The following is a 24,832-nucleotide window of genomic DNA, read 5'->3' on the forward strand; positions in this document are numbered from 1 at the left end:
AGATACAATAAAAAGAAACAAAAAATTTCTTCCTGTGACAAGAATTCTTAGGATCTACTCTCTTAACTACTTTCCTACACATCATCTAGTAGTGTTGACTATGGCCATTGTATTTTACATGACATCTCTAGTACTTATTTATCTTATGACTGGAAGTTTGTATCTTTTGACAAGATTCCTCCAAAGCTACCTTTCCCACTCTGGTAACCATGAATCTCATTTTTTTCTAGAAGTTTGGTGTTTTTTAATTTTTTTTAAGATTTACTTATTTATTTATTCAGAGAGAGAGAGAGAGAGAGGCAGAGACACAGGCAGAGGGAGAAGCAGGCTCCATGCAGGGAACCTGATGTGGGACTCGATCCTGGGTCTCCAGGATCACACCCCGGGCTGCAGGCGGCGCTAAACCGCTTCGCCACTGGGGCTGCCCAGTTTGGTGTTTTTTTAGATTCCGCATATAAATGAAAACATGCAGTATTTATCTCTGTCTGACTTGGGGTCATGTTAAGTCTGTCCGTGTTGTCATAATGATTAAATTTCCTCTGGAAATTTACACATACATATGCACATAGGTACCACATACATACCACAACTTTATCCACTCATCTATCAGTAGACACTTAGGTTTTTTTCATATCTTGGCTATTGTGAATAATGCTACTAACGTGGGGGTGCAGATATCTTTTCAAGTTAGTGTTTTTTGTTTCCTTTGGATATATTCCTAGAAGTAAAATTGCTGGATCATATGATTGATATATATATATATATATATATATATATATATATATTTGTTTCTAGGACCTCCATGCTGTTTTCCTATACTGGCTGCACCAATTTATATTCCCACCAACAGTGCACAAGGGCTTCCTTTTCTTTACATTATGCTAGCATGTATTATCTCCTTTCTTTTTGATGATGGCCAGGCATGATGTGATATACTCATTGAATGACACTCTCTTTTGATTATAGCTCATTTTGTAGTAAGTCTTAAAATCAAATATTGTAAGTCCTCCAAATTTTTTCTTTTCTTTCAAAATTGTTTTGGCTCTTCTAGGTTTTTGCATTTCTGTATGAATTTTAGAAACAGCTTATCAATTCCTACAGTAAAGTTTATTGGGAGTTTGATTGGGATTGAGTCTATAGTTCAATTTGGGGAGAACTGGTATCTTAGCAATACTGTGTCTTGTGAAATAATAGAAAAAAAATGTTTCTGTCCCCGATTCCTGGCACAGAGATCCTAAAACAGTTGTAATTTCCTGAATGTTAAGAGCACAAGTAGCATCTTCTGTTCTAATATTTAGTCTTTGATCTTGGTTCCTAACAAAGAGCCCCTAAATCCCTTGGAATTCCCTGGATGATAGGAATTTTTTTTTTGTGAGGTGACTCTTGGTGGGTTCCTAGATGGCTTCAGGATGCATGATGGTCACCAGAAAGATGTAGCCACAATTAGAAGCTTTGAACTTTCAGCCCCACCTCCTATTCTTTGAGAAAGCGAGAGGATCTACAGATTGAGTTAATGATCAATCATGCGTACACAATACAACCTCCATAAAAATCCCAGAAGTATAGGGTTTGGAGAGCTTCTGAGTTGGCGAACACATCCACGTACTGGGAGGGTGGTATACTCCAACTCCATGGAGACAGAACCTCCTACATTTGGACCCTTCCAGACTTTGCCCCATGTATCTCTTCGCCTGGATGTTCATCTATGTCTTTTATCATATCTTTTATTATATAATAAATCTAGTAAGTGTTTCCTTTACTTTTGTGACCTGTTCCAGCAAGTTACCAGACCCGAGGAGGGAGTCACAGGAACCCTGATATATAGCAGGTTGTTTGTTGGTCAGAGGTATAAGAGACAACCTAGGACTTAAAATAGGCACCTGAAGTGGGGACAGCCCTATGGTACTGAGCCCTTTATTTGTGGGTTCTAATGCTAACTCCAGGTAGACAGTGCAGAATTGAGTTGAACTGTAGGATACCCAGCTGCATTGGAGAGTTTGGTAAGTGTAGGAACAGATCCACACTTCTATTCAACACTGTCAAAAGAGTTGTGTGAGAAGAAAGGAGAAACAAGGAGTTTTTCCTAGCCAGTCTATAGTTCAGTCTGGGGAGAACTGATGTCTTAATAATATTCAGTCTTCCAATACATGAACATGGTATATCTCTCCATTTCGGATTGTAGATTTATTTTATTTATTTATGATAGGCACACAGTGAGAGAGAGAGAGAGAGGCAGAGACACAGGCAGAGGGAGAAGCAGGCTCCATGCACCAGGAGCCCGACGTGGGATCCGATCCCGAGTCTCCAGGATCGCGCCCTGGGCCAAAGGCAGGCGCCAAACCGCTGCGCCACCCAGGGATCCCGGATTGTAGATTTAAATACAAGTTTTATTCCAGTGTTTCATGTGTCTTTCATGGGTATCCTTAATTTTTTCTGTCTTCCATTTCAACCACTTTCTCTCTGAATCTTTTTATTTCTTTATTTCATTTTCATTTTCTTTTATATTTTCCTGCCATTCCTCAGTACTCTTTATTAAAACTTCATTTGAGTATATTCTCCACTGGGGACTCATAATGTAGCTTTCATTCCTAAGATGATTTTGTCTTTTCTTTCCTGACTTTGATATATCTACCTATCTATCCATCTACCTACCTACCTACCTACCACTTTGTCCATTTCTGATCTTGGATTTGAATTTCTGATTTAAGGAGATTTTTCATATTTTCAAATGCTTGTTTGAGGATATCCCACTTGGAATTTTGTGTTTTGCAATTGCTCTTGTTTTTCAGTAAAAACTGTCTTCAACTGAGATGTTTTTATCCTAATTAATTTCTTCTCTTTTGAGTAGCTTCGTGTGGATTTATGATACTTCATTTCATACTTCATTCAGAGCAATTTGCCATTCCTAGTTCAAGATCACCCTCTTCTGTCAATGTAGTGAAGTACAGTTCCTTTAAGAGCTGGCTGGTTTGTTTTTAAGTTTGAGGTGGATAATTCTTTTGTGTTCCTTTCATTATTTACCTATTCCAGTTTTATAATATCCTATTATGATTCTATTGATATTACCTTATTGTATTTCTTTGAAGATTTCAGACAGATTCATTTCAAACTTGTTTTCATCTGTCACCTCAAGATATAAATTTCTCTTTTATAACTACTTTTCATTGTGCTAAATGTGTTTCTAAACTTTTCCTTGAAATCTCATACTGTGTGGGAATTTTCTCCTCTACTTCCCTTGTCTGTGTGGTAATTTCTTAACTGCCTTAGCCTTGGTCTCCATGGATTGACCAAACACAATCCATGTCATATATTTACAGTTTAGCTCAGAACTCCCCATTTCTGTAGCAACAATTCTCCAGAATTCACATGGTACAGACCGGGAGGGGACTCTGCTATGGACACTGGCCCTGAGCAAGTAGTGTGTTTCTGCCATAATCTAGATGTGTGGGTGGAGCTATGTCACCCACTGTTCTTGGGTGGGAAGCCCAGCACAGGTTCTTCTTACAGAAGGTGCATTCTGGCTTACCTAGGAGGTATTTAACTCCACTTTTGCTTGCCTGGCTCCAGTCCTACCTTTGGTTCCCGTGACTTAACATTTTGCTTATTGTTTAAGTTTGTCTCTCTGTTTTGAGCCACTGAGATTTTGCTCTTGTGTTTTGAGAGTAGTGTTTAAATATATATCTTAATATATTATCTCTCATTCTTATAGATTTGAGGTGCAAGAAATAGGATTGAGTATATTTATTTTGAGAACCTTTTCTAGAGGTTTTTATGCCTCTTAAAAAGTGAGAATGAGGGGCACCTGGGTGGCTCAGCAGATGAGCAATTGGCTCATGATCCTGGGGTCCTGGGATTGAGCCTCATGGGCTCTCTGCTCAGCAAGGAACCTGCTTCTCCCTCTCCTTCTGCTATCCCTCCCCCTGCTTGTGCTTGCTCGTTCTCAATCTCTCTCTCTCTCTCTCTCTCTGTCAAATAAATAAATAAAATCTTAAAAAAAAAAAAAAAGAATGCCTTGGCCACATAACATGATGTTTTGATTACAAAAGATGGTTCTGATGGCTACAAACCAGAGGAAGCTTTGTGGTGTGGGATTGTTGGTTGTGATCAGATCACTTTTCAGTAGCACCAGTTGAAGATAAAGAGCAAGAAGGCAGGACTAGGAAGGGATGGCAGATGGCAAGAATCTCCAGTTTGCAGGCAACTGGCCAGGATCCAGGCTCTGATGAACATCTAGGAGATTGCGGTAGGGGCCAGTTGGCAGGAGCCATAATGGGGAGCTAACATTTATTGAAGGGTTGCTGAGTTTGGGCCAGGCACTGTTTAGACCCTGAAAATAGAGATGAACAAGACATAATTCTTACCTTCATGAAACTTAAGAGTCTAGGGCAGTGTTGTGCCCAAGATCGCGAATCCGAGAAACCACCGAGGAGCCAACACCGATGCAAACGAGGGTTTATTTACAAGCTCGAGCTTGGGTCCAAGTATACCCGACACAGCAGAGCAGGGACTTGGACCCCAAGGTGGGTTTCAGCTTAGTTTTAAGGGCTGGTGTAGGGGACCCCCAGAAGGGGTGGAGGAATTTCTCAAGTTCTGTTTACATTCTGATATGGGGGTTTCAAGCGCATTGAGCTCTGTTCTTATTCTAATAGGGGCTTCCTGCCCTTGGCTTGGGCTGTTTTTATTCTAATGTGAGGCTTTCTAGGATATTAAGCTGTAAACTGTTTTCTTCCTGTAACTGAAGTAAGGTAAAGTTCAGCTCTTATTCACAGGGGCCAGGGTTGGCTGTACTTGTGCTAACACTGAATTTAAGGTGGAATGGCCTTAATTTTCTCGGCCTCCACACTTGAAACAGGCAGAATGACATTACTTGAGGGACTCAGCTGTCTCAGTGTTAATACTTTGCTAAGAGCAGCAGGTAATCTTAGCCAGACCTCCAGGATCCTATAAGTCTACTTCAACATATAAAAATTCCTTTAGGGGCACCTAGGTGGCTCAGCAGGTTAAGCGTCTGCCTTCGGCTTGGGTCATGATCTCACAGTCCTGGGATCAAACCCTGCATCGGGCTCCCTGCTAAGTGGAGAGCCTGCTTCTCCTTCTTCCTCTGCCCCATCTTCTGCTTGTGCACACTCTCTCTTGCTGAAGTAAATATAAAATAAAAATAAAGTAAAAATAAAAATTCCTTTAAAAATTTCCCTTATCTCTAAACCTTCCAAGATACGTGTTGGCAATCATTCCCTAAGCATATGGCCCAAAAATATACATTTGAAGGGTCTCATGTCTAAGGTTTTATTAAACCCAACAATAGCTAGCCCTCTCAAGGTCCTGGAAACCTTGCTTCCAAAATTTCTTAGAGACTTACCCTACCCCTAAACCCCTCCCAACTTGAAAGTATATAATTGGCCACTCCTCATAACCCCAGTGCAGCTCTTTCTGCCCAGGTGTCCTGTCCCCATGCTTAATAAAATCACCTTTTTTGCACCAAAGATGTCTCAAGAATTCTTTCATGGCCTTTGGCTTTGAATCCTAACATCTTTCCTATATCAGCTGCAAGAAAGATTAGTGAGGTCAGTGTGAAGGCTCTAGATGAGGCTGAAGGTGTCATCATACACAGGTAGCACCCAGGAAAAGACAGTCTGAACCAGACAGGTTTGGTTTGATTGTGTGTGACTTTGTTCTGATTTGTTTGTTTGAAGACATTGGCTAGAGAATAGTTAGAGAATGTTCTATGATGGTGAAGAGAGAGAGGAGCAAGCAGGAATGGAAGGTGGGTCAGTAATTAGAAAGAAACTAGCATTTGGTGTTCAGATCTTCCCTCCCTCCCTCCCTTCCTTCTTTTTCTCCTTCCTTGCCTCTATCCTTTATTTTTTAAAAAAGATTTTATTTATTTATTTGAGAGAGAGGGACAGAGATAGTGAGAGAGAGACAGCACAAGTGGGGAAAAGAGGGAGAAGCAGACTCCCTGCTGAGTAAGGAACCTGATGCCAGGCTAGATCTGAGGACCCTGAGATCATGACCTGAGCTGAAGGCAGATGCTTAACCTAATGAGCTACCCAGAGGCCTATCATTTCTTTTTTTAAATATAGAGGGGATGAGAGAACAAGAAGATATTTAGTGAGTGCCACCTCATGAGAGTTGCCATGAAACGCAAACCTACTAAAATATTATTTGCTGTTTATCTGATAGTCACAATTAAGCTGCATCCTGTATTTGTATTTGCTAAATGTAGGCATCCTGTACTTACCCAGCCTTGGCTTTTCCACTTCAGCCTCAGTTAGGGAATCTCTGGGAAGACAGCTGCCACCAGAGGTAGCCGGGTGCTAAACTGACTCTAGATGACAGCAGTCTTAGGGCTTCTGGGTAACTCTGAGGGTGCCTTCCTTTCTCCTCCAACACACCCCATCCCCACCCCCAACTCAACCGCAACTTTCCACTGCTCTCTCCTAATCTTGCTCTGTTAAAATAGCTAAACTCTGGAAACATTTAAAACCCTTTCTAAATGTAAAAAGAATCTGTAATGTGATCTACATCCTGCCTTCCTAGTTCATTGCAGCCACAAATTCTTTCTTCCTTTAGAAACCTGAATTTGGGCAGCCCCGGTGGTGCAGAGGTTTAGCACCGCCTTCAGCTGGGGGTGTGATCCTGGAGACCCGGGACCACGGTTGGTCGGGCTCCCTGCATGGAGCCTGCTTCTCCCTCTGCCTGGGTCTCTGCCTCTCTCTCTCTCTCTCTCTCTCTCTCTCTCTCTCTGTCATGAATAAATAAAATCTTAAAAAAAAAATAAAAACCTGAATTTGGCTTTAAAGCTCTTGTCACTCACCCTGTTGACCTGGGTGTCCCCTACTCTCCCTGCCTTCTCTCCTGCCCTCTAACTACACAGGCTCTTTGCTCCCTCATCTCCCCACCTCCTCCTGATGCTGCTCATCACCATGGTTACGTGGGAACCTGTTTCTGTGGTGCCCTCTTCCATAGCTTGCTTCTGAGGTAATTTCCCCAGTGAATTCCAGCTCCTCTCAGCTATCTCTGCCCTCATCTTCCTCCAATGAAGAAAAAAAATTTGGGGAGAGAGAGAGAGAGGGAGGAAAGAGAGAGAGAGAAGAGAGAAAATCCCAGCTGCTCAGATATAAAAATTCTATCTGCAGCTGAGAGATTTTCTCTAGGTAATGTTATCCCTTCTTTTTGTTTTCCCTGTTTAAGGAGGAAAAGCCACTTTTGTCCTCTCATACTGTGGTGTCACCTAAATCCATATGTAATGTAACATTTAATTAATTGCTTTTTGGTCTTGGGGCTATAATAACACCCAGTAACTGTTTTCTTCTATAACTGCCTTCAATTCTGGAAGTTAAAAGTGTCCTTTCAGGACAGAAAAAGGAACTGCACTGAACCAAGATCACTGGCTCTGTCACGTGGGGGAGGCATCAATGTAAAAGCATCAGCTGGGTCGGGCTGGGTCATGCCAGAGGTTCTGGAGGACAGTCTTCAGCTGTGTAATGAGATGGCAAAGCTAAAGGTCCCTAGAAAAAGGAACTTTCCAAGAGGGATGGAGTGGAAAGATCTCCAACAGTTTTCAAGCCACAGAAATGATTCTGAAAAGCTTTAGGTGCAGCAACATGGAAGCAAAGATCAGAAACAGCAGTGTTTCGATACGTCTTTGGCTTTTGATTTGCTTGGCTTTTGGTATGCTGATATTCTGTGAGTTAGGTATTTTTCCATGTTCCTCATGCACTGCAGGATAACCTACTCAAATTATGCAAATGATCATTCAAAGGAAGAGGCAGAATTATGTTAGTGTCTATAATTCTATTGTAACTATGATTCATAGGGTCCACTCTCAGAGAAGACTTGCATCAAATGAACAGTTGAGCAACTTTTTTTTTTTTTTTTTAATGTCATTAAAGGCTGTAACTCACAGAAACACTTAGAATTCCTGTGTCTTCAGTCACCCACTCCCCTTCCACAGCTGCTGCTGGCCCTCTTGCTTCTAAAACACGGATTTGGACATCCTCTTTCAGCCTGATCTGTGAGTTTTTTTGTGTTATTCCCCTCCCAATTTTGCTTCATGAGAGTCTCTAAAACAGGACCCTGCTGGGAGGACCATGGGAAAGGAAGAAACCGAACAGAAAAAGGCAGAACCCTCTTTAGCTTATAGGGCCAGGGGAAGGACTGGAAATATGTTAACATCAATGTTTTTGTCTGGTTAGACTTACATTTTTGATAACAAAGCTAGCCATAATTTCTTTAAAGCATCTGAGCATCTGCCCAGACCTTTTGGGACAGCTGTCTTAATAGCTATGATTCTTAGTGGTACATCTTACTTGACCCTACTTCTACACATGAGGTCGAAGGAGTCTTGCTAGTTTTCAAAAGCGGTAAAATTCAGCTATACTCTGTCATCTCTGGCTTAACCAAAGAAGAATGGGAGGCAATGAAGTAGGCCCTCACTTTGTGTGTATTGCCCATACTTACCATCTTCTGAATGAGAACACTGACTTTCTAGAAAAGAAGATGGAGGGCAGGACATCTATAGGGAAAATGAGAGTTAAGTGTTTATATTATCTCTCTGGTGTGTGTGTGTGTGTGTGTGTGTGTGTGTTTGTGTGTGTTTAAGATTTTATTTATTTATTCATAAGAGACACAGAAAAAGAGGCAGAGACATAGACAGAGGGAGAAGCAGGATCATGCAGGGAGCTGATTCGGGACTCGATCCCAGGACCCCGGGATCAAACGCCCTGAGCCAAAGGCAGATGCTCAACTGCTGAGCCAGCCAGGTGCCCCAGTATCCCTGTGTCGTGGAGGCAGTGGACATTGGTGGCACAGGCAATGTAATGGTAAATCTGTTGGGGAACACAGGGAAGGATGCACTGATTCAGGCTGAATTTAATGAATCGTTTATATCTTGATTGAGTTATTAGGAGTTTATGTTCTAGTATTCAGCTTTGCATGATCCAAATTGCCATTCTGACTGTTCCTCTTGGGATGACTAGGCTTTGGAAGATTAATCTCCCAGGAGGCAGGACAGTGGATAGATTTCATGGAAGAATGTTATCACTGGGAAGGAAATCTCTTTCCCCCAAACCCCTCCCCACTATAGCTGTACCTTTTCTGGCACTACCCTTTGTGGTCCTGGTCTCCTGCAGCACAGATGTCCACAGCAGTTGCCACGGTCACTGGAGTCACTTGCAGGAGTAGTCTGGTTCTGCTGCCCTCTGCTGGCCACAGGGGGCATATTCCGCCTGTTAACCATTGGGTCATTGTCTCTCCCCCAAAAGGCTGCGATTATTACCCTCTAATTCTTTTTCCTTTGCAATCCCTCTTATTATTAAGGAGGGTGGCATGGAGCCAGGTTTCAGCTTCCATGTAGAGTTTATCTATCTAACATCCCCGGGTGAATGATTCTGGCACCCATCACAATGGATAATGGGTTATTTCTGGGAAGGGCCCTGAAATATGTCCAGGAAATATCTGAGCTCATCAACTATGCCCTGACTCATTCAATATGTTATCAAATGATATCTCTTGACCTTGCCCCCATATATTATGATAGTTTCTATTTGGGAGCCTCTAAAGAGAAAGCCACTTTCTATAGCATAATAATAATTGCTATTGTTATACTTCCTCTACTATAGTATCCTTGAAGCAGTAGCTGAGTGTTGCAGATATCTCAAATCTTAGCATCAGGTTGACCCTTTAAACTGAAAGTAAAGGGGAGAAGTTTTGGAAAGATGCTAATGGGGGTGAAATTGGGTATCCTGAAGATAAGGGACACTAAGTTTAGATAGCCCAATGTGCCAGGTTATCAGGGACCAAATAACACATGCCAAATTTTATTGTATGCTGTAGACCGCCTTAGAATCTTGGGCTAGCCCCTCTGGCCCTTCCTGGCACACCAATGCAGTCTGGCAGTGCTATGCTTGGGCTATATTTCTGGGAGAATATACCCACCATGTAACCTTTCTTCTTTGTCATGGAAGAGCCTTTTAGCAGATGTGTGTGTATAAAAGTGGTCAGCACTTTGCCCCTACACCAGTGTAAATATTGTAAATATGACCATCTGGCCATGTCATTGATAACTACAGGGCATATTTGCCTCATATTAGGAGGGCAAGACAGGACGGGATGAGCACTGGCTGATATACTATATGTTGGCAAATTGAACTCCAATAAAAAAAAAAAGGAGGGCAAGACAGTAAAATCTTCATCAAACAGAGACATCTCCAAGGACTGAGGCCCTTTTAATCTTTTGAGAGAAACTTCCCTTTAAAAAAGTTATCCAAGTATTAAATGAAAATAGATTTTAAGGGTTGGGAGTGCAGAGCGGATGGAATTGATTCAATCCAGTTCCAAGCTGGGCTATGGAGCAGGTAAATGAACTAGCTAAAAGAAAAGGCAATAAGGCCCTGAGTGCAGGCAACATCGATGATGCGTTATAGAGCTCCTCTGAGGCTATTAGGTCAGATCCCCAGAACCACTTGCTTTATGGTAATCGCTCAGCAGCCTATGCCAAGAGAAGTGACAACCAGAAGGCTTATGAGGATGGTTGCAATACCATTAACTTAAAGCCTGACTGGGGCAAGTTCTATTCACTAAAAGCAGCAGCTCTTGAGTTCTTAAACCAATCTGAAGAAGCTAAGTGAACCTATGAAGAGGGTTTAAAACATGCAGCAAATAATCCTTAGATCAAAGAAGGCTTACAGAAAATGGAGGCCCTGGTTGTGCAGAGAGGAAACCCATGGATTATTTCAACATGCTCAATCTGTACCAGAAGTTGGAGAGTGATCCCAGAACAAGGATGCTGTTCACTAATCCTACCTACCAGCAGCTGATAGAGCAACTATGAAGCAAGCCATCTGACCTGGGTACAAAACTAAGATCCAGGGATTGTGACTATTCTCAGTGCCCTCCTGGGAGTGGATCTGGGCAGTATGGATGAGGAAGAGGGAGTTGCAACAGCTCTACTGCTACTTCCTCCCAAAAAGGATACCAAGCCAGAGCCAGTGGAAGAAGATCTTCCATAGGATAAGAAGCAGGCACTGAAAGAGAAAGAACTGGGGAATGAGGCCTACAAGACAAAAAGACTTTGATATAGCCTTGAAGCACTATGACAGAGCCAAGGACCTGGATCCTACCAACACGACCTATGTGACCAGTAAGGCAGCTGTGTACTTCGAGGAGGATGACTGCAGTAAATGCTGGGAGCTTTGTAAGGCCATTGAGGTGGTGTCAGAAAATTGAGAAGACTATTTCCAAAGCTTATGCTTGAATTGGCAACTCCTATTTCAAAGAAGAAAAGTACAAGGATGCCATCCATTTCTATAACAAGTCTTTGGCAGAGCACAGAACCCAAGATGTGCTCAAGAAATACCAACAGGTGGAGAAAATCATCAAGGACAGGGAGCAGCTGACTTACATGTAAACCCTGACCTGGCATTGGACGAGAAGAACAAAGGCAATGAATATTTTCAGAAAGGGGACTCTCCCTAGGCCATGAAGCATTAATACAGAAGTCATCTAACAGAACTCAAGAGATGCCAACATGTACAGCAATGGAGCTGCCTGCTATACCAAACTCCAGCGCCAGCGGAAACTGTGAGGACTGTGAGGAATGTATCCAGCTGGCGCCAACCTTCATCAAGGGTTACACACAGCAAGCAGCTGCACTAGAGGAGATGAAGCACTGCATTAAAGCCATGGATGTCTACCTGAAGGCATTAGATCTGGACTCCAATTGTAAGGTGGCGGCAGATGGTTACCAATGCTATATGATGGCCTAATAGAACCAATGTGACAGCCTGGGGGTGCAGCAGATAATGAGTGATATGGTCATACAGCTTATGCTAGAACAGATGCAGAAGGACCCCTAAGCACTCAGTGAGCACTTGAAGAATCGTGTAAGAACACAGAAGATCCCGAAGCTGATGGATGTGTGGGTCTGATCACAATTTGGTGATGACTGGCTCATCATCCTCTTTCCTTCACCCTCATGTAGAAAGAGCAGGGACTGCAGCAGCGAGTAGCATGGAGCAGAGAGGACAGCAAGGAAAAGCAAACAATTTCTCTCTCTCTGTTTACATAGACCTATGTGGAAGATACAGAGTCTTACTGACTTTACTCGTACTGCCACTGCCTCTGGGCCCTCCCAGCACATGCATGGGCTCTTCTGCTGCCCTGGGGTTCCATGTTTGCTTCTCCATTCCCAGTCACTGTGTCACCTGCTCTCCCATAGCTGGTTATTTTTTATTTGAGGCAATGAGCATGTGTGGGGAGGGGAGGATAGTCTTCCCGACCTCAGGTCCCAACTATATTCACATTGTTTTTAAAAACTCAGATAAAGAATTCTAATAAAAGCAGTAGTAGCAGTCATGCATACTTTGCCATGGCTCTTTTTCCCTCTGATACTGTTATTTAGTAATAGTGGCTATTCCATCAATTCATGTGTTGATGGAATAGATTATGATGACTTGGAACAGTGCTCTCAGTAACATGAACAAGAAATAAGTCTTTATTATTTTAAGCCAGTAATATTTGAGTGCTACCCAAGTATTAATAATCCAGCTTATCCTGACTGATAACGATCAGTGTAAGTACATCAGTGTAAGTCAGTCATTAGGGCCCTGATTGCAGACACCTGGTTTGAATCCTAGTTTAGCTGTTAGCTACATGCCTTACATAGACTTCCTTACCTCTCTGAACTTCCGTTTTTTCTTTAGAAAAAACTAATAATAATAGCATTGTTACAGGGGTTGAATGACTAAATACACATAAAATATTCAGCACGTTCTACATATATTAAGTGCTCAATAAATGGTAGCTATTATTATTGCTTTCAATCATTAACAATATTTTAACCTACTAACCATAAGTATGCAGGCCATGCGAAGACAGGAGGCATGTGTGTGAGCCAGTAGAGTTATTAAAGTAGATGGAATGCTGCCTTTTAGGAGCTATAAAAAGGGGTAAGTTCTTCCAGCTTTGTGGTGAAAATATGTACATGTATGACTATTCTGTGATGGGGAGGGGGATTATATTTGGTCTTTTAAAATAGTATCTCTGCTTGTTCACACTCCATTCACAGAACAAGCCCTCTTTACTAAAACTTAGAGAATTCTGTGCTAAAAATATTCCATTCCCATTTGGTGTAGTGAAATGTCATATCCATTAAACACCAACATACCAAATGCTGCTTGCAGATTCTCAACCCAGCAAACCCAAGTCAACAGGAAATCATGATCAACCTCAGCTTGTTCATACTGTACATCTTGACAATTATTTTAGAGAATATTCTAAGGCTTAAGTGTTATCTTACAGCTATCTTACAGTTATAATTCATGTACTCCAGCCAACTAATTTTTAAAGAAAAGCAATTGTGAGCAAGGAAGTGCAAGTGACTTCTCAAGGTCACAAAAGTATAAAGGTGGTTGTATGAGCCAAGATCTCCAAACTTCCAAGCTACGTTTTTCTCCTATAATAGAGAGTTACAGATATTTCAGAGCTCTAAGGACCTGTAGGTTGACCTGATCCAGTTCCAATATCTTATAAAGAAAACTAAGGCTAAAAGAAACTCAATGTCTTGCTTTAGGTAATCCTTAAAGCTAGCACATTGGAAAGCTTTGGCCAAGTATTGTAACCACAGGCTTGGTGTTCCTGACGTGCTGCTGGTCAGTTCAATGTGATTGGCTAACAACATCACAATCACCTAAGGAATGTTTAAAAATAAAAAATTCCTGGGTCCTGTTCTTTGAAGATTCAGTTTCAGTGGCTCTAAGGTGGGGTCCCAGGAAGCTAGATAGTTTTTGCTTTCTAGGTGGTTCTGGGAGGGAAACCAGTTGGGGGAACCATTATTAATAGAAGTCAGTGTTTTGTGTTCTTCTCTTCTTTGCTAAGGTTGATCTATGATAATTTCCAGCTAATGCCTAGATACCTGTGGGAAAGCTAAGTAAGGAAAATCCTGGGCCAGTAAGGAGCCTTTAAGATTTTAATCTTGAAGCCAATCTCAAGGTGATCGGAGCAAAGAGACAGCTGCCCTTGCCAGGTGAAGATTGATCTGAAGTGGAAGCACATCCAGAATAAAAAGTGAGCTAGGAATGCTTGATCTCATCTCCCAGGGAATGGGTGGCCACTAAATCAGAATTGGCAGCTTGATTTCACTTGGGAAAACATCATTTTGAAACAGAGGATATCAGTTTAAATATTTTAAAACAGAATGTTTGAGAGAACACCATTTACAAATGTATATAGCAATTGTAACAGTGAATCGTCATGAATAATAGACAAAGATGGGAGATTATATTTTGTCAAGTTTTGCAAAATAGGAGCCGGAAGGACTCTTTGAAACCTTTTAGTGAAGGGCTTCTAGACACATTTAAGGGTGTGGCCCCTTTCCTGGTAACTCTGGCTCTCTGAATCGAGATTCTCCACAGAGACCACACCTCCGGTTGATGACTGTTGTTGTTTTGCCTGTTCAGCATCCTTTTTTATTTTTAACAACACTACAATTTTGCTTTAGGGAAATATTCTTACCTCACTCTCATTGCACATGATTCTCACCCATGGGTTCCAGGGGTGGGCATGTGACCCACACCCGGCCAATCAGAGCCTTCTCTCCTTAGCCAGAACAATTGCTTCAGGGATGAGCCCTGGGCCAATGAGCATCAGCTTCAAACTTTTGCTAGAACTACTGGAAAAGGAGCACTGTGTTTTTATTAAGCACAGCTAAATTGGCAAGATGTCCTGTTGGAGGAGCTGATGGGTATTTCTGTACCACAAAAGGAGAGACTGATTAGATAGAAGTCAACAATAGAGTCAGAGATAAACAGATTCATGAAAATAGCATCTGAATATCTGGTCCAGGTATTTCTAAAGTTATATGTATTTTTATATTTAAACTATTGTAGTTGGATTTCAGCAACTTATAACAAAAAGAATCTAATCCACTATGTCTCCCCAGGGATCAGATCCTGGGTGGAGAAATGATTAATGATTAATTAATTTGTCTAAGTTTATAGTTTGTGAACAGCCACAATGAAATGCAAACCCAGGTCTGTCTGCATCTAAACACATGTTGTTAACTACTATGTCCCCTGCTCTAAAGAGAGAAATATTGTGGCCAACAGCAGGTTAGATCTACAGGCAAAAAGCAAGAAAACACAGGTCATGTTTCACTTTTCCTTTAGATCCCTAAAGAACTTACTTTTGCCCCTTTTATTGTTTTTGCATGCTGCCTTTTAGAAATAAACCCCAGAGGTACATAAATCCTTTAAGGGTAGGGACAATTTCTCGCTCATTTTTGTTTTCTTCATACCATCTTCCATAGTACTTTGCCTATAATAGATGTTCAGGAAATGTTTTTGATAAAATTGAGCTTTTTGTGTCCATTGGTGTAAGTACTAGTCAATAGTCCTAGGATACTTGGAATGTTCTGGGGTCTTGACTGGGGTGTTTATCTGGCAGCTTACAAGAGTCCTGACATTTAAAAAAAGATTTATTTATTTATTTGAGAGAGAGAGAGAGAGAGCACCAGCACAAGCAGGAGGAGCAGAGGGAGAGGGAGGGAAAATCTTAAGTGCACTCTGTGCTGAGTGAAGAGCCCTACTCAGGGCTGAATCCCAAGACCCAGAGATCAGACCTGAGCCAAAACCAAGGGTTGGACACTCAACTAACTGTGCCACTCAGACACCCCAAGAGTCCCAGGACCCTGAGATCCTGACCTGAGCTGAAGGCAGACGCTTAACCCACTGAGCCACTCAGGCACCCTGAGTTCTGAATTTTTAAAATATATTTTGTCTTTAAGAACATTATAGCATGGTGTGTCACTGATGGATACTACCCAAAATGAATCTTGACTTTGCATCTTAACTGGCTATGTGGCTGGGAAAGTTACTTAGCTGTTTTAAGACTAAGCTTTCTAATTTGTAAAACAATGCCCTATTGCAGAATCACAGAGGATGGAATAACAATACAGATAAAGCACATAGTATAGTGCCTGGCTCATAGTAGGTGCTTAATAAATGCCACTTATTATTATAATGAAATTAAAATGTTAAAATATAAATTATAATATTAAATTAAAATATTAACATTTCTAAAGTTTTGTGGTATTTATTTATTTATTTATTTATTTTAGAATTGTTAAATATGTGTGGGTAGACAAGGTTAAGGGAATAAAGGACAAAGAACAGTTGTCCTGGGATCTGGCACTGTTGGGAGGACTGATTTCTGGGACACAGTTTTGCAGAGAATTATTGTTAAAAGCTTCAGCTAGGGAAGATGCTTCTTTCGGGACATCTCTGAGTAGTGCTGACCATGGATGTGGATCCTTCTCGGGGATAAAACTTTCAAAGGGCATAGACTTTCTGAAAGTGTTAGTATCAAGCTTCTTGTTCTTGGGTCTCCATGGATTAATTAAATTAGTTCCCATCCTTCATTTTTGTGGATCAGTTGTTAGGTAGATTTGCTTCTTATGCTTGAATGGAGATTTACTTAGAAAATAAATTATGTCTTTTTATCTTCTAGAATACCCCAGTTATCCCAGGGAAGCAGGTAGGCTTGTGCAGGTCTATTCTTTTGGGGTAATCCATGACCAGGATTCTTTATGGGGCTGGAAATTTGCTGTAGGGGAGGAAACTGCTTCTGAGATATGCAAACAAGAAGGCTAAAGCTGGTGGGCTTAAAGCTATTTCATTTCCACCAGCTTTTTTTCTACAACATAAGACTATTCCAGGGGATAAAGGGGGGGATGGGATGTAAAAATCACAGACCCCTAAGACACAGTCCTGACCTGCAGAGATGTGTAACCTGGTAGGAGAGATGGATAGAACAACAACCAACCATAATACAAGGCAGAATGAACTATGAACCTTGCTTATGGTAAAAACCATGGGTTGAGAAAGCTGGAGAAAGGAGAAACCATATCTAGGTGGTTAGGTGAGGACTAAGATGTTCAAAGGTAGAAGAGTTGGGAAAGGGCATTATTGGTGGTAGGGTAGCCTGGGCACAGAAGCAAGTACATGCTCAGATGAACAGGGATTGGCAAATTGTGAGTGTAAAGGAAGTGTGGGTAAAACAGAGGATGCTGGAGTGGAAGGAGAAGCTGGCTAGATTTTGAACTCAACCTTTAGGACTTTATAGGGCCACTTGTAGGTCTTCGTAGGCTGGTGGTGGTCCTAGATGTTCTATGCAATGGACATCCATTCAATCATGTTAAAATGCATCTACATCCCACACTAAGATCAACATGTAAGAACTGCGTTGAGGGAGTGGAGCCCTCATTGACTAGTCAGTGTACCTACAGATGTGATCCCAGGACCAATATCAGGCCAGATGGAGTCTGGAATCAGTTTGGGATGAAATGAGTACAAGACTTGAGAGGAAATGTTGAGGAGCTTTTACGGCAATCTGTCATTGCCACAATAATAAAGTGTGTGATTAATTTTCTGGTAATTCAGTTTTATTTTAATTTCCAAAAACATTGGTCTACAACACAATGGAAAGACATTGGCCAAAAATACATTGGATTTTTTTTTTTTAATTTCCACAGTTTAATTTTTTTAAACATTGGAACAATTTTTAAAAGTGAGCAGCTCTGATCTAGTCAAAGTAATATTACTTTTTAAAGAAATGAGCTAAGAGATGACAGAGAAGAGAGTCTGTGAACTTGAAGATAAGATCAATAGAAATCAAACAGTTTGAATAGCAGAGGAAAAGGAGATGGAAATATCCAGTACTCAGCATCGTATCCACACTGAGGTAACTATGCCTATACATTCTGACTTAGGTAAAGATAATTGTGTGGCAAGTACAGAAATCCATTCAAACTAACATAGAACAAAGCCAAATGTGTATGTGTGGTGATGGTGGGGCAGGGTTGTTAGTAGAAGGCTCCAGAAGTACGTCAAGGAATTCAGGGGCAGGCAATGCCATTGCACATAATGAGGGATGAGTGGGAAATGGACAGTCACTAGGAATCTCTTTCACTCTTCTCTCTCTCCCTCTTTCCCCCTGCCATGCATGCTGTGTTGCATTGCCCAGATCCTCCTTCAGGAATAAAAGACTTACTTTCCTAGCTGCTGGGAGGACTCAGAAACAGCCTCTGTTACCTCTGCTAGCCTCTGGGGATTGCTGTGGTTAAAACACAGCCTCACTTGGGGCCATGCTTTCTTCCAGCCTACATCCAGTGACTAATCACCATGGAGGTGAAAAGATCTGGTGGGTCTCCTTGCTCCAACTTGGGATACCTGAGAAGGAGAATCTCAGTTCCCTACAGGGCTGCTTTTATTGGAACTGCATCATGACTCAGCTGCTCTCTGCCAAATTCTCCTTTCTTCTCATCCTTTCCAGGTGGCATCCCAAGGGTACCACCTAATAAATGTGTGTATGCTAGCTTCACAGAGTCTGGTTCTCAGGCGAATTTACCAGGGTCACCAGACCTCCCTCCCTCTTCCTTTTCCTCCCTTTTCTCTCTCTCCTTTTTTCTCTCTCTTTGCTCTTCCTCCTCCTCCCCCTCAGACTATAGCTTCTCACCTTCGCTTCTCTCTGACCTTCTACATCATTCTCTTCTTACCTTTCAGACCAGCTTCCTCTGCTCTTACAGCTGCTCCAAAATGGTGTCTTCAGCATCTCTGTCATTGTGCCTGTAGCATATGCCCTTGTTTCCCGCCCAGAGGCTCTTTATTGGGTTGAAGTACCCATCCTGCAGCTGCCATGGGTGTCAGTTCATAACAGCCTAGATTTGCATACTTATCCGGAGGATTGTCCTTAGCCAACGGGAACCTTCATTGCTGGAGATGTCCGAGAGGTCATCTCTTTCATGTCCCCATACTCTTTGGTCAGAGACTATCAGATGGGAGGTATAAACATCCATTCTCCTTGCCTCAAGGCAGGACACACTGTGTGGTACGATTCACACTCTGGATTTCTGGATTGGAGTCAGTCTGAAGCTAACTTCTCCTGAAAGGACGTCTCTGTGTAGAACCTTCACCTGCCCTGGTCTTATTCCCTTATAAGTATAGCAGGAGAGCACTCCCTCAGTAAATCCCTTTGCTTTGAGGGAACCAGATTTAAGATAGTCACTTTACAAATCTGATGCCTGTAGCCAATTGACCCAGCCACTGTGGTCCTAATTCCAGATATCCAGGAGAGAGAACTAGATCAGTTCAGGCTGAGCCCAGTCCAGTTTCCGGGCTGAACCCTGGATCAGGAGTACCTCCAGGTTCAATCATCTGTGGCTGGAGAGGAGCCAGGGTTATATAGTATAGGATAGAAGATGGGTACAGAGAGAGAGAGAGGGCAACTCTCAGGAAGGATTGGCCAATTCCTGTGAACATGGGCCCTACCATCTGTCCTTCTCAGTTTTTCTTAAATTCTTGTCAGTCTTCTCACTCCTCACCTCTTCCCCATCTACAATCCTATGTTTGGATTGGAGGGTGAGGTGTTGAAAGGTAGTACCATATGATGAAGAAAGATCTGGATTGAGTGTCTGTAGGCTTAGGTTGTAGCTGCCTCCCTCTGCTCGCTTTGCTTTGTATCTCTAGCTCTCAGGTTTCAGGTAAATTAGAGAGTCGGTTTGCCAATTTAAATAGTCATGCTTCTGTGAAAACAAAGAATCTAGGCCTTTCTTTCTTTCTTTTTTCTTTTCTTTTTTTAAAGATTTATTTATTTATGAGAGAGAGAGAGAGAGAGAGAGAGAGAGAGAGGCAGAGACACAGGAGGAGGGAGAAGCAGGCTCCATGCCGGGAGCCCGATGCGGGACTCGATCCCCGGACCCCAGGACCGCACCCTGGGCCAAAGGCAGGCAATAAACCGCTGAGCCACCCAGGGATCCCCTAGGCCTTTCATCTCTGCATCTCTGAACTCGGCAGATGGGCTGGCACAGAGTTAGAACACTGGCAACATATTGAAAACAAGAGATATCCTTTCAAAAGGAAATGACCATGAATTACATTAAGGTAATAATGTAGAGCTTGACCCAGAAGCATGCAATATTCTGAGTGTGGAGCCAGCACACTTAGTAAGTGCTAATTTGTGTCAGGTCTCTGTTAAGTACTTTGTGTGCTGTTCTGATCACTGCTGCAATGTAACAAATCACCACAAAACTTAGATGCTTAAATTGACCATTTTATTATGCTCATAAATTCTGTGGGTCAGGAATTTGGACCAGATGCTTTGGGAATGGCTTGTCTCTGCTTCATAATGTCCAGGGCCTCGGTTGGGAAGATTTGACATCGAGGAGCTGGAATCACCCAGAGGCATCTTCACTCATATGACCAGTGCTTCATGTAATGTTAAATGGGACCTCAGCTGGGGCTGTCGACCAAAGCCTGGACTTCCTCGGAATGGTGGCTTCAGCCTAGTGGGATCTTGTAGGTGGCAGCTCTGAGTTCCAAAAGCAATTGGCCCAGTTCACAAGATAGAAGCTTTGTTGTTTTTATGATCTAGGCTCAAAAGTCAAACTGCATTATCTCCACCACATTCTACACATTCTATTGATTACAAGCCTGCCCAGATTTAAGAATAATGGAATTAGACACTACCTCTTGAGGTGAGGGGCAAAGTTCTCATAGAACATGTAGGTTAGAAAATATTGTGGCCATATTTGGAAAATTCAATCCACCAAATGCATATTATCTCATTTAATCTTTCCCCTGTACTTGGAGTAGGCATTATTGTCCCTTTACAGATAAAGAAACTGAGATTCAGAGGACTTCAGTAACTTGCCTGTAGACAAAGCCAGGACATGGCAAGACTGGATTTAAATCCAGTCTGTACAAAGCAGGTGTTCTTCAACAGCATATATGCCACTTATAGAAAAAGGGAACTGAAAAAAATAAAGAAATCCAAAGGCCAGTTCTCCCTGGGCGCAAGATCAGGAATAGGTAAGACTTCTTATCACCCATAACTCTAGTGTCAGTTAATATCTTCCTCACGTGGTAAAGGAATTTGTTTCCTATGTATAACTTCCTGAGGTATTGCTTCTTGGAAAATGTGTAACCATTGTGTGTACCTTTGGTGCTTCAACTTTGCCCAGTATATGCTGGCAGTGGGGTTGATGTCTGCCTTCCTCCCCCTACCCATTCATTCGGCAAAGGATTGTGGGGAATAAAAAGCTGGAGGAAGCTCTGATTCACACAGAACCAATTCATGCCATGAGTATCTTCTCCGCCGTGATCCCCTTTTGAAGCCATATGTCCCCTTTAAGTTCAAACAAGGACCACTTCCTCCAGGAACTCATCTTTGATACTCCCAGGATTTTTATAATCAGAATGTTCAGATGATGGTTGGCACTTACAGCTTACTCTGTAGGTTTCTGTGTCCTAACCCTCCAATTAATCTAAGGCCCCAGAGGGTAAGGGCCATGTCCTATTCCTCCTCAATTCTTCTCCACAACACCACAAGAACAATACCCCATTCTGAACAGGTACTCAATAAATAGGACTGATTAGATCAGAGGGACTTAGAAGTTTATTATTATATTGTATCAGGAGGACACACATGCATCTTCAAAAGCAGTTTTGAGAGCCTACCCTATCATAGGCATTGTGCTAGGTGCTAACAATCCATGTGATCCAGGAGCAGGAGTTTAGAAATCAAATATGAGCCTCCTGGGTACTCTGCAACATGTCAATAACATCCGAACTGATGTCTAGAAGTGAAGCATCCTTAATCAGATTTGGAGGCCTCCATATAGGGTGAATTTGAGGCAAGTAGTATAAGGTTACAATCTCAATCAGCTCTTAGATGATTCTAGGTTCAGACACTTAGAAAGTCCCTAAATACGGTTTTTAAAATTCAAAATCTTGACTTTCACTTCTTTAATAAGTTTTTTGAATATTTTTTTTTAGCTAGAGCTATCAGATAGGAAAAGGATGCTGGCCTTACTAGTCTTTATTTCCAATTAGTCTTCCCTTCCAATTTGTAATAAGCAAATTTCTCTATCCTGCTTTAAATTTGTCACTATTTCACCACAAAATGTTCTTAAAAGCTATGACCTTTGGAAACACCCTTAAGTGTTCCAAATCAGCCAAAAAAAACCAAACCCTGTTCATAAATCTTGGGTAATGAATATTAGTGTTTCATTTTCACTCCTTATTCATACCATGAGCTCTTGATCTAAACATAACCCTGTTGTATAATACTATTTCCTCAACATACCATCACCAAGAATAAAACAACCATAAATAATTACCTTTGGGATATGAAAGAAAATGTAAACATTTTATTTGGCAGTTGTTTCTGAACACATGAATAAATAAATGGAAAAGTACATATTAATATTTCTTTTTGGAGTAACAGATACCATTAAACACTTATTTACACATCTTCACTGCAAAGAACAGTCACACGATTCAATTTTGTCTTATAAAAGGTCACTTCCCACACCACTGGACTGGACAGTTAGGGATGGAGATACTGGTAGTGCTTGGTTCTAGTAGTCTCAATGTTTGAAAGGCATTCATTTGCAAGTGTGATAAGAAGAGTCATCATGCATTGAGTTCATCCGGATCATGTACTGTAGAAAGTTTCTGATGGCAGCCACAGAATTTGGTGTGTCATGCGCTTAAGTCAACTATGACATGTTTGTAAATCTGTGTATTTCCCTTAAAACTGGAAGCAAAAAGAAAATTACGCTTATTAATGGACACATGTGTGAATGATCTCGGCGCCTGAACATTTAATTCCTGAAATTTCACAAATTTGGCTTTCTCTGCATCCCAGTTATACACTTGAGTAAAGGAATAATCACTTCCAAGAATTGCATATTGGTAGTTATTTATCTGAAGAGGCTGGAACACCATGGATCCTCGTGATGGCATCCTCTGAATATCCTGAAATGAGGAACCTCCCCATTTCATTACTTTGGAATCACCAATGAATCTTGTCAAGCAAATGTACACGTCACCTTTCACGGAGAAGTGCTTAACAGCATATACATCCTCCATGTTAGGGATGTCAGTTTGGTTAGTGAATAATTGTGTTGCTTTGTTCCACTGATAAATTACAGGACGCTGGGAACTACTAGACAGGATTAAATGAGGCGTTCTGAGTGTCTGAGGTGTTCTGGCTATTTCTAGATATTCCACATCAGTGTCCCTGTACCACGCATGTAAGGATTGATGGGAGTAGAATCCATTTCCATTCCATTTATAAATGGTAGTAAAACCAGCTTTTGAACTGTCAGCAACAACAAAGTACCAGTTGTTTTCAATCTTGAATGTTTCAATGTCATTGGGCTTTCGGATTTTGAGAATTTCAATATCCTGGATTTTTATAAATTTATTTGCAAAACTGTCTCGCTTATAGATGTGAGAGCCGCCAAACAGCTGGGCCACAATAACATAGAGCTGAGTTTCAATGACTATAGGCTTGCACACTACAGTGGACGTGCCTGGGAAAAGACAAATGAGAGATTAGTTGGATGGCCATCCTCTTTTGCAGCATGTAAATGTGCAGGCTGAGGCCATACAACTTCCACCAAGATCAGCCTGGAATAAGACATTTCCTTGGTTGAATAGGCAAGGCCAATCTCCAAGGCCCAATGGCAGCAGGATTATGAAGTTCTGTGCCTTTGTGCCTCATGAGGCCTTTTACCGAAAACTGAGTTGTCAAGTCACATCCAACCTGCACTAGACGTTCAGGACACACAGCTACAGCCTGAGTTTTCTCCTCTCACTTCTTGCAGAAAGAAAGCATTGCTTTCCCTGACACATCATGAGTTAATTACCATAATTATAATGAAAGTTGCCGTTTCTTGAGCACTATGTGCTTTGCCAAATCATCGCATTAAAAATTCCCAATAATCTTAAGACATAAATATCATTATCCTCCCTTTTGTAAGTGAGCAGACTGAAGCTCAGAGAGTTTCAGTGCTGCTAGGAGAAGGCAAAGTTGTGAATCAAATCCAGGTCTACCAGAGTCTCTATGCTTTTAACCCAACCTTTGGGGAGGTGAGCTATTCCAGGGCTTCCAACTTGGACTAGAATCCCACAAGTTTCTAGAAACCTTGAAACAAAGTTGTTTTGTTTTGTTTTTTTTAAATATTTTATTTAATTATTCATGAAAGACACACACAGAGAGAGGCAGAGACACAGGCAGAGGGAGAAGCAGGCTCCACGCAGGGAGCCCGATGTGGACCCTGGGATCACGACTTGAGCCAAAGGCAAACGCTTAACTACTGAGCCACCCAGGAGTCCCCCGACTTACAAAGTCTTGAACAGTGATCTGGGTAGCCCATGGTTCTACCTGTAATTAGTTTGTTCCTAGTGTGAATGGCTTCTTGCTCTAAAAATAACCTGATTTTCCCCTAAGGAAGAAAAGAGATGCCACTTGTCATTTTTCTGATGCTTTAGGTCACTGGTGGCAAGAGAGAAGACAAGGAAGAGGAATCCTTGAGAAAAATGAAAAGAGGGTTACAGTCACAGGTAAAACTCCTGAAAGTTATTTTGGGATATTGCAGAAAACAATATGGATCAGTATCCTTGCTCAGTATCCTTTCGGTAAGAGTTTGACATATATCAGTAAATTCTGATCAACTAGAGGGAGCTTGGCTCTAGGAAATCTAAACAGAGCAGGGAAAATCTGGGCCTCAAGCCTTTTCTAATTTTGAAAGCTCCAAAGCAGTAAGATCTGCATCAACTCTTTCTACTAAGGTGAAACTATTCTATTTGTAACACTTTTCAGGATTCCAGTGATTGTGTGATTTTGGGAAAATCACTTAACTTCTCTGTAATTCAGTTTTCACTCTGTACAATAAGGGTTTGGACTAGATTACGGATGGCCACTAGATCTCAACTATGTATCAATACTGATCAACTGATTGATTGGAAAACTGTGTTGAGAAGGATTC

At 41.6% G+C, this 24,832-nt stretch overlaps 1 protein-coding gene and 1 pseudogene across 2 annotated transcripts in view; one reads left to right on the forward strand and one right to left on the reverse strand.

The window, feature by feature from the left end:
• Positions 1–7,622: 7,622 nt before the first annotated feature.
• LOC121476951 lies at positions 7,623–11,930 on the forward strand (annotated as a pseudogene).
• A 9,055-nt stretch (positions 11,931–20,985) lies between these two features.
• LGI1 (leucine rich glioma inactivated 1) overlaps positions 20,986–24,832 on the reverse strand; it is a 41,073-nt gene continuing 37,226 nt past the window's right edge. The window contains exon 8 of one of the 2 annotated variants that reach the window (XM_041746433.1): positions 20,986–22,593. In XM_041746433.1, the coding sequence (XP_041602367.1) occupies positions 22,556–22,593 (38 nt within the window). In that variant the 3' untranslated portion in view covers positions 20,986–22,555. Of the gene's footprint in view, positions 23,375–24,832 lie in introns of both variants that reach the window. The other variant, XM_041746432.1, reaches the window with a different exon arrangement.

This window comes from Vulpes lagopus, chromosome 2 (assembly GCF_018345385.1).
Source record: "Vulpes lagopus strain Blue_001 chromosome 2, ASM1834538v1, whole genome shotgun sequence".
NCBI lineage: Eukaryota > Metazoa > Chordata > Mammalia > Carnivora > Canidae > Vulpes > Vulpes lagopus.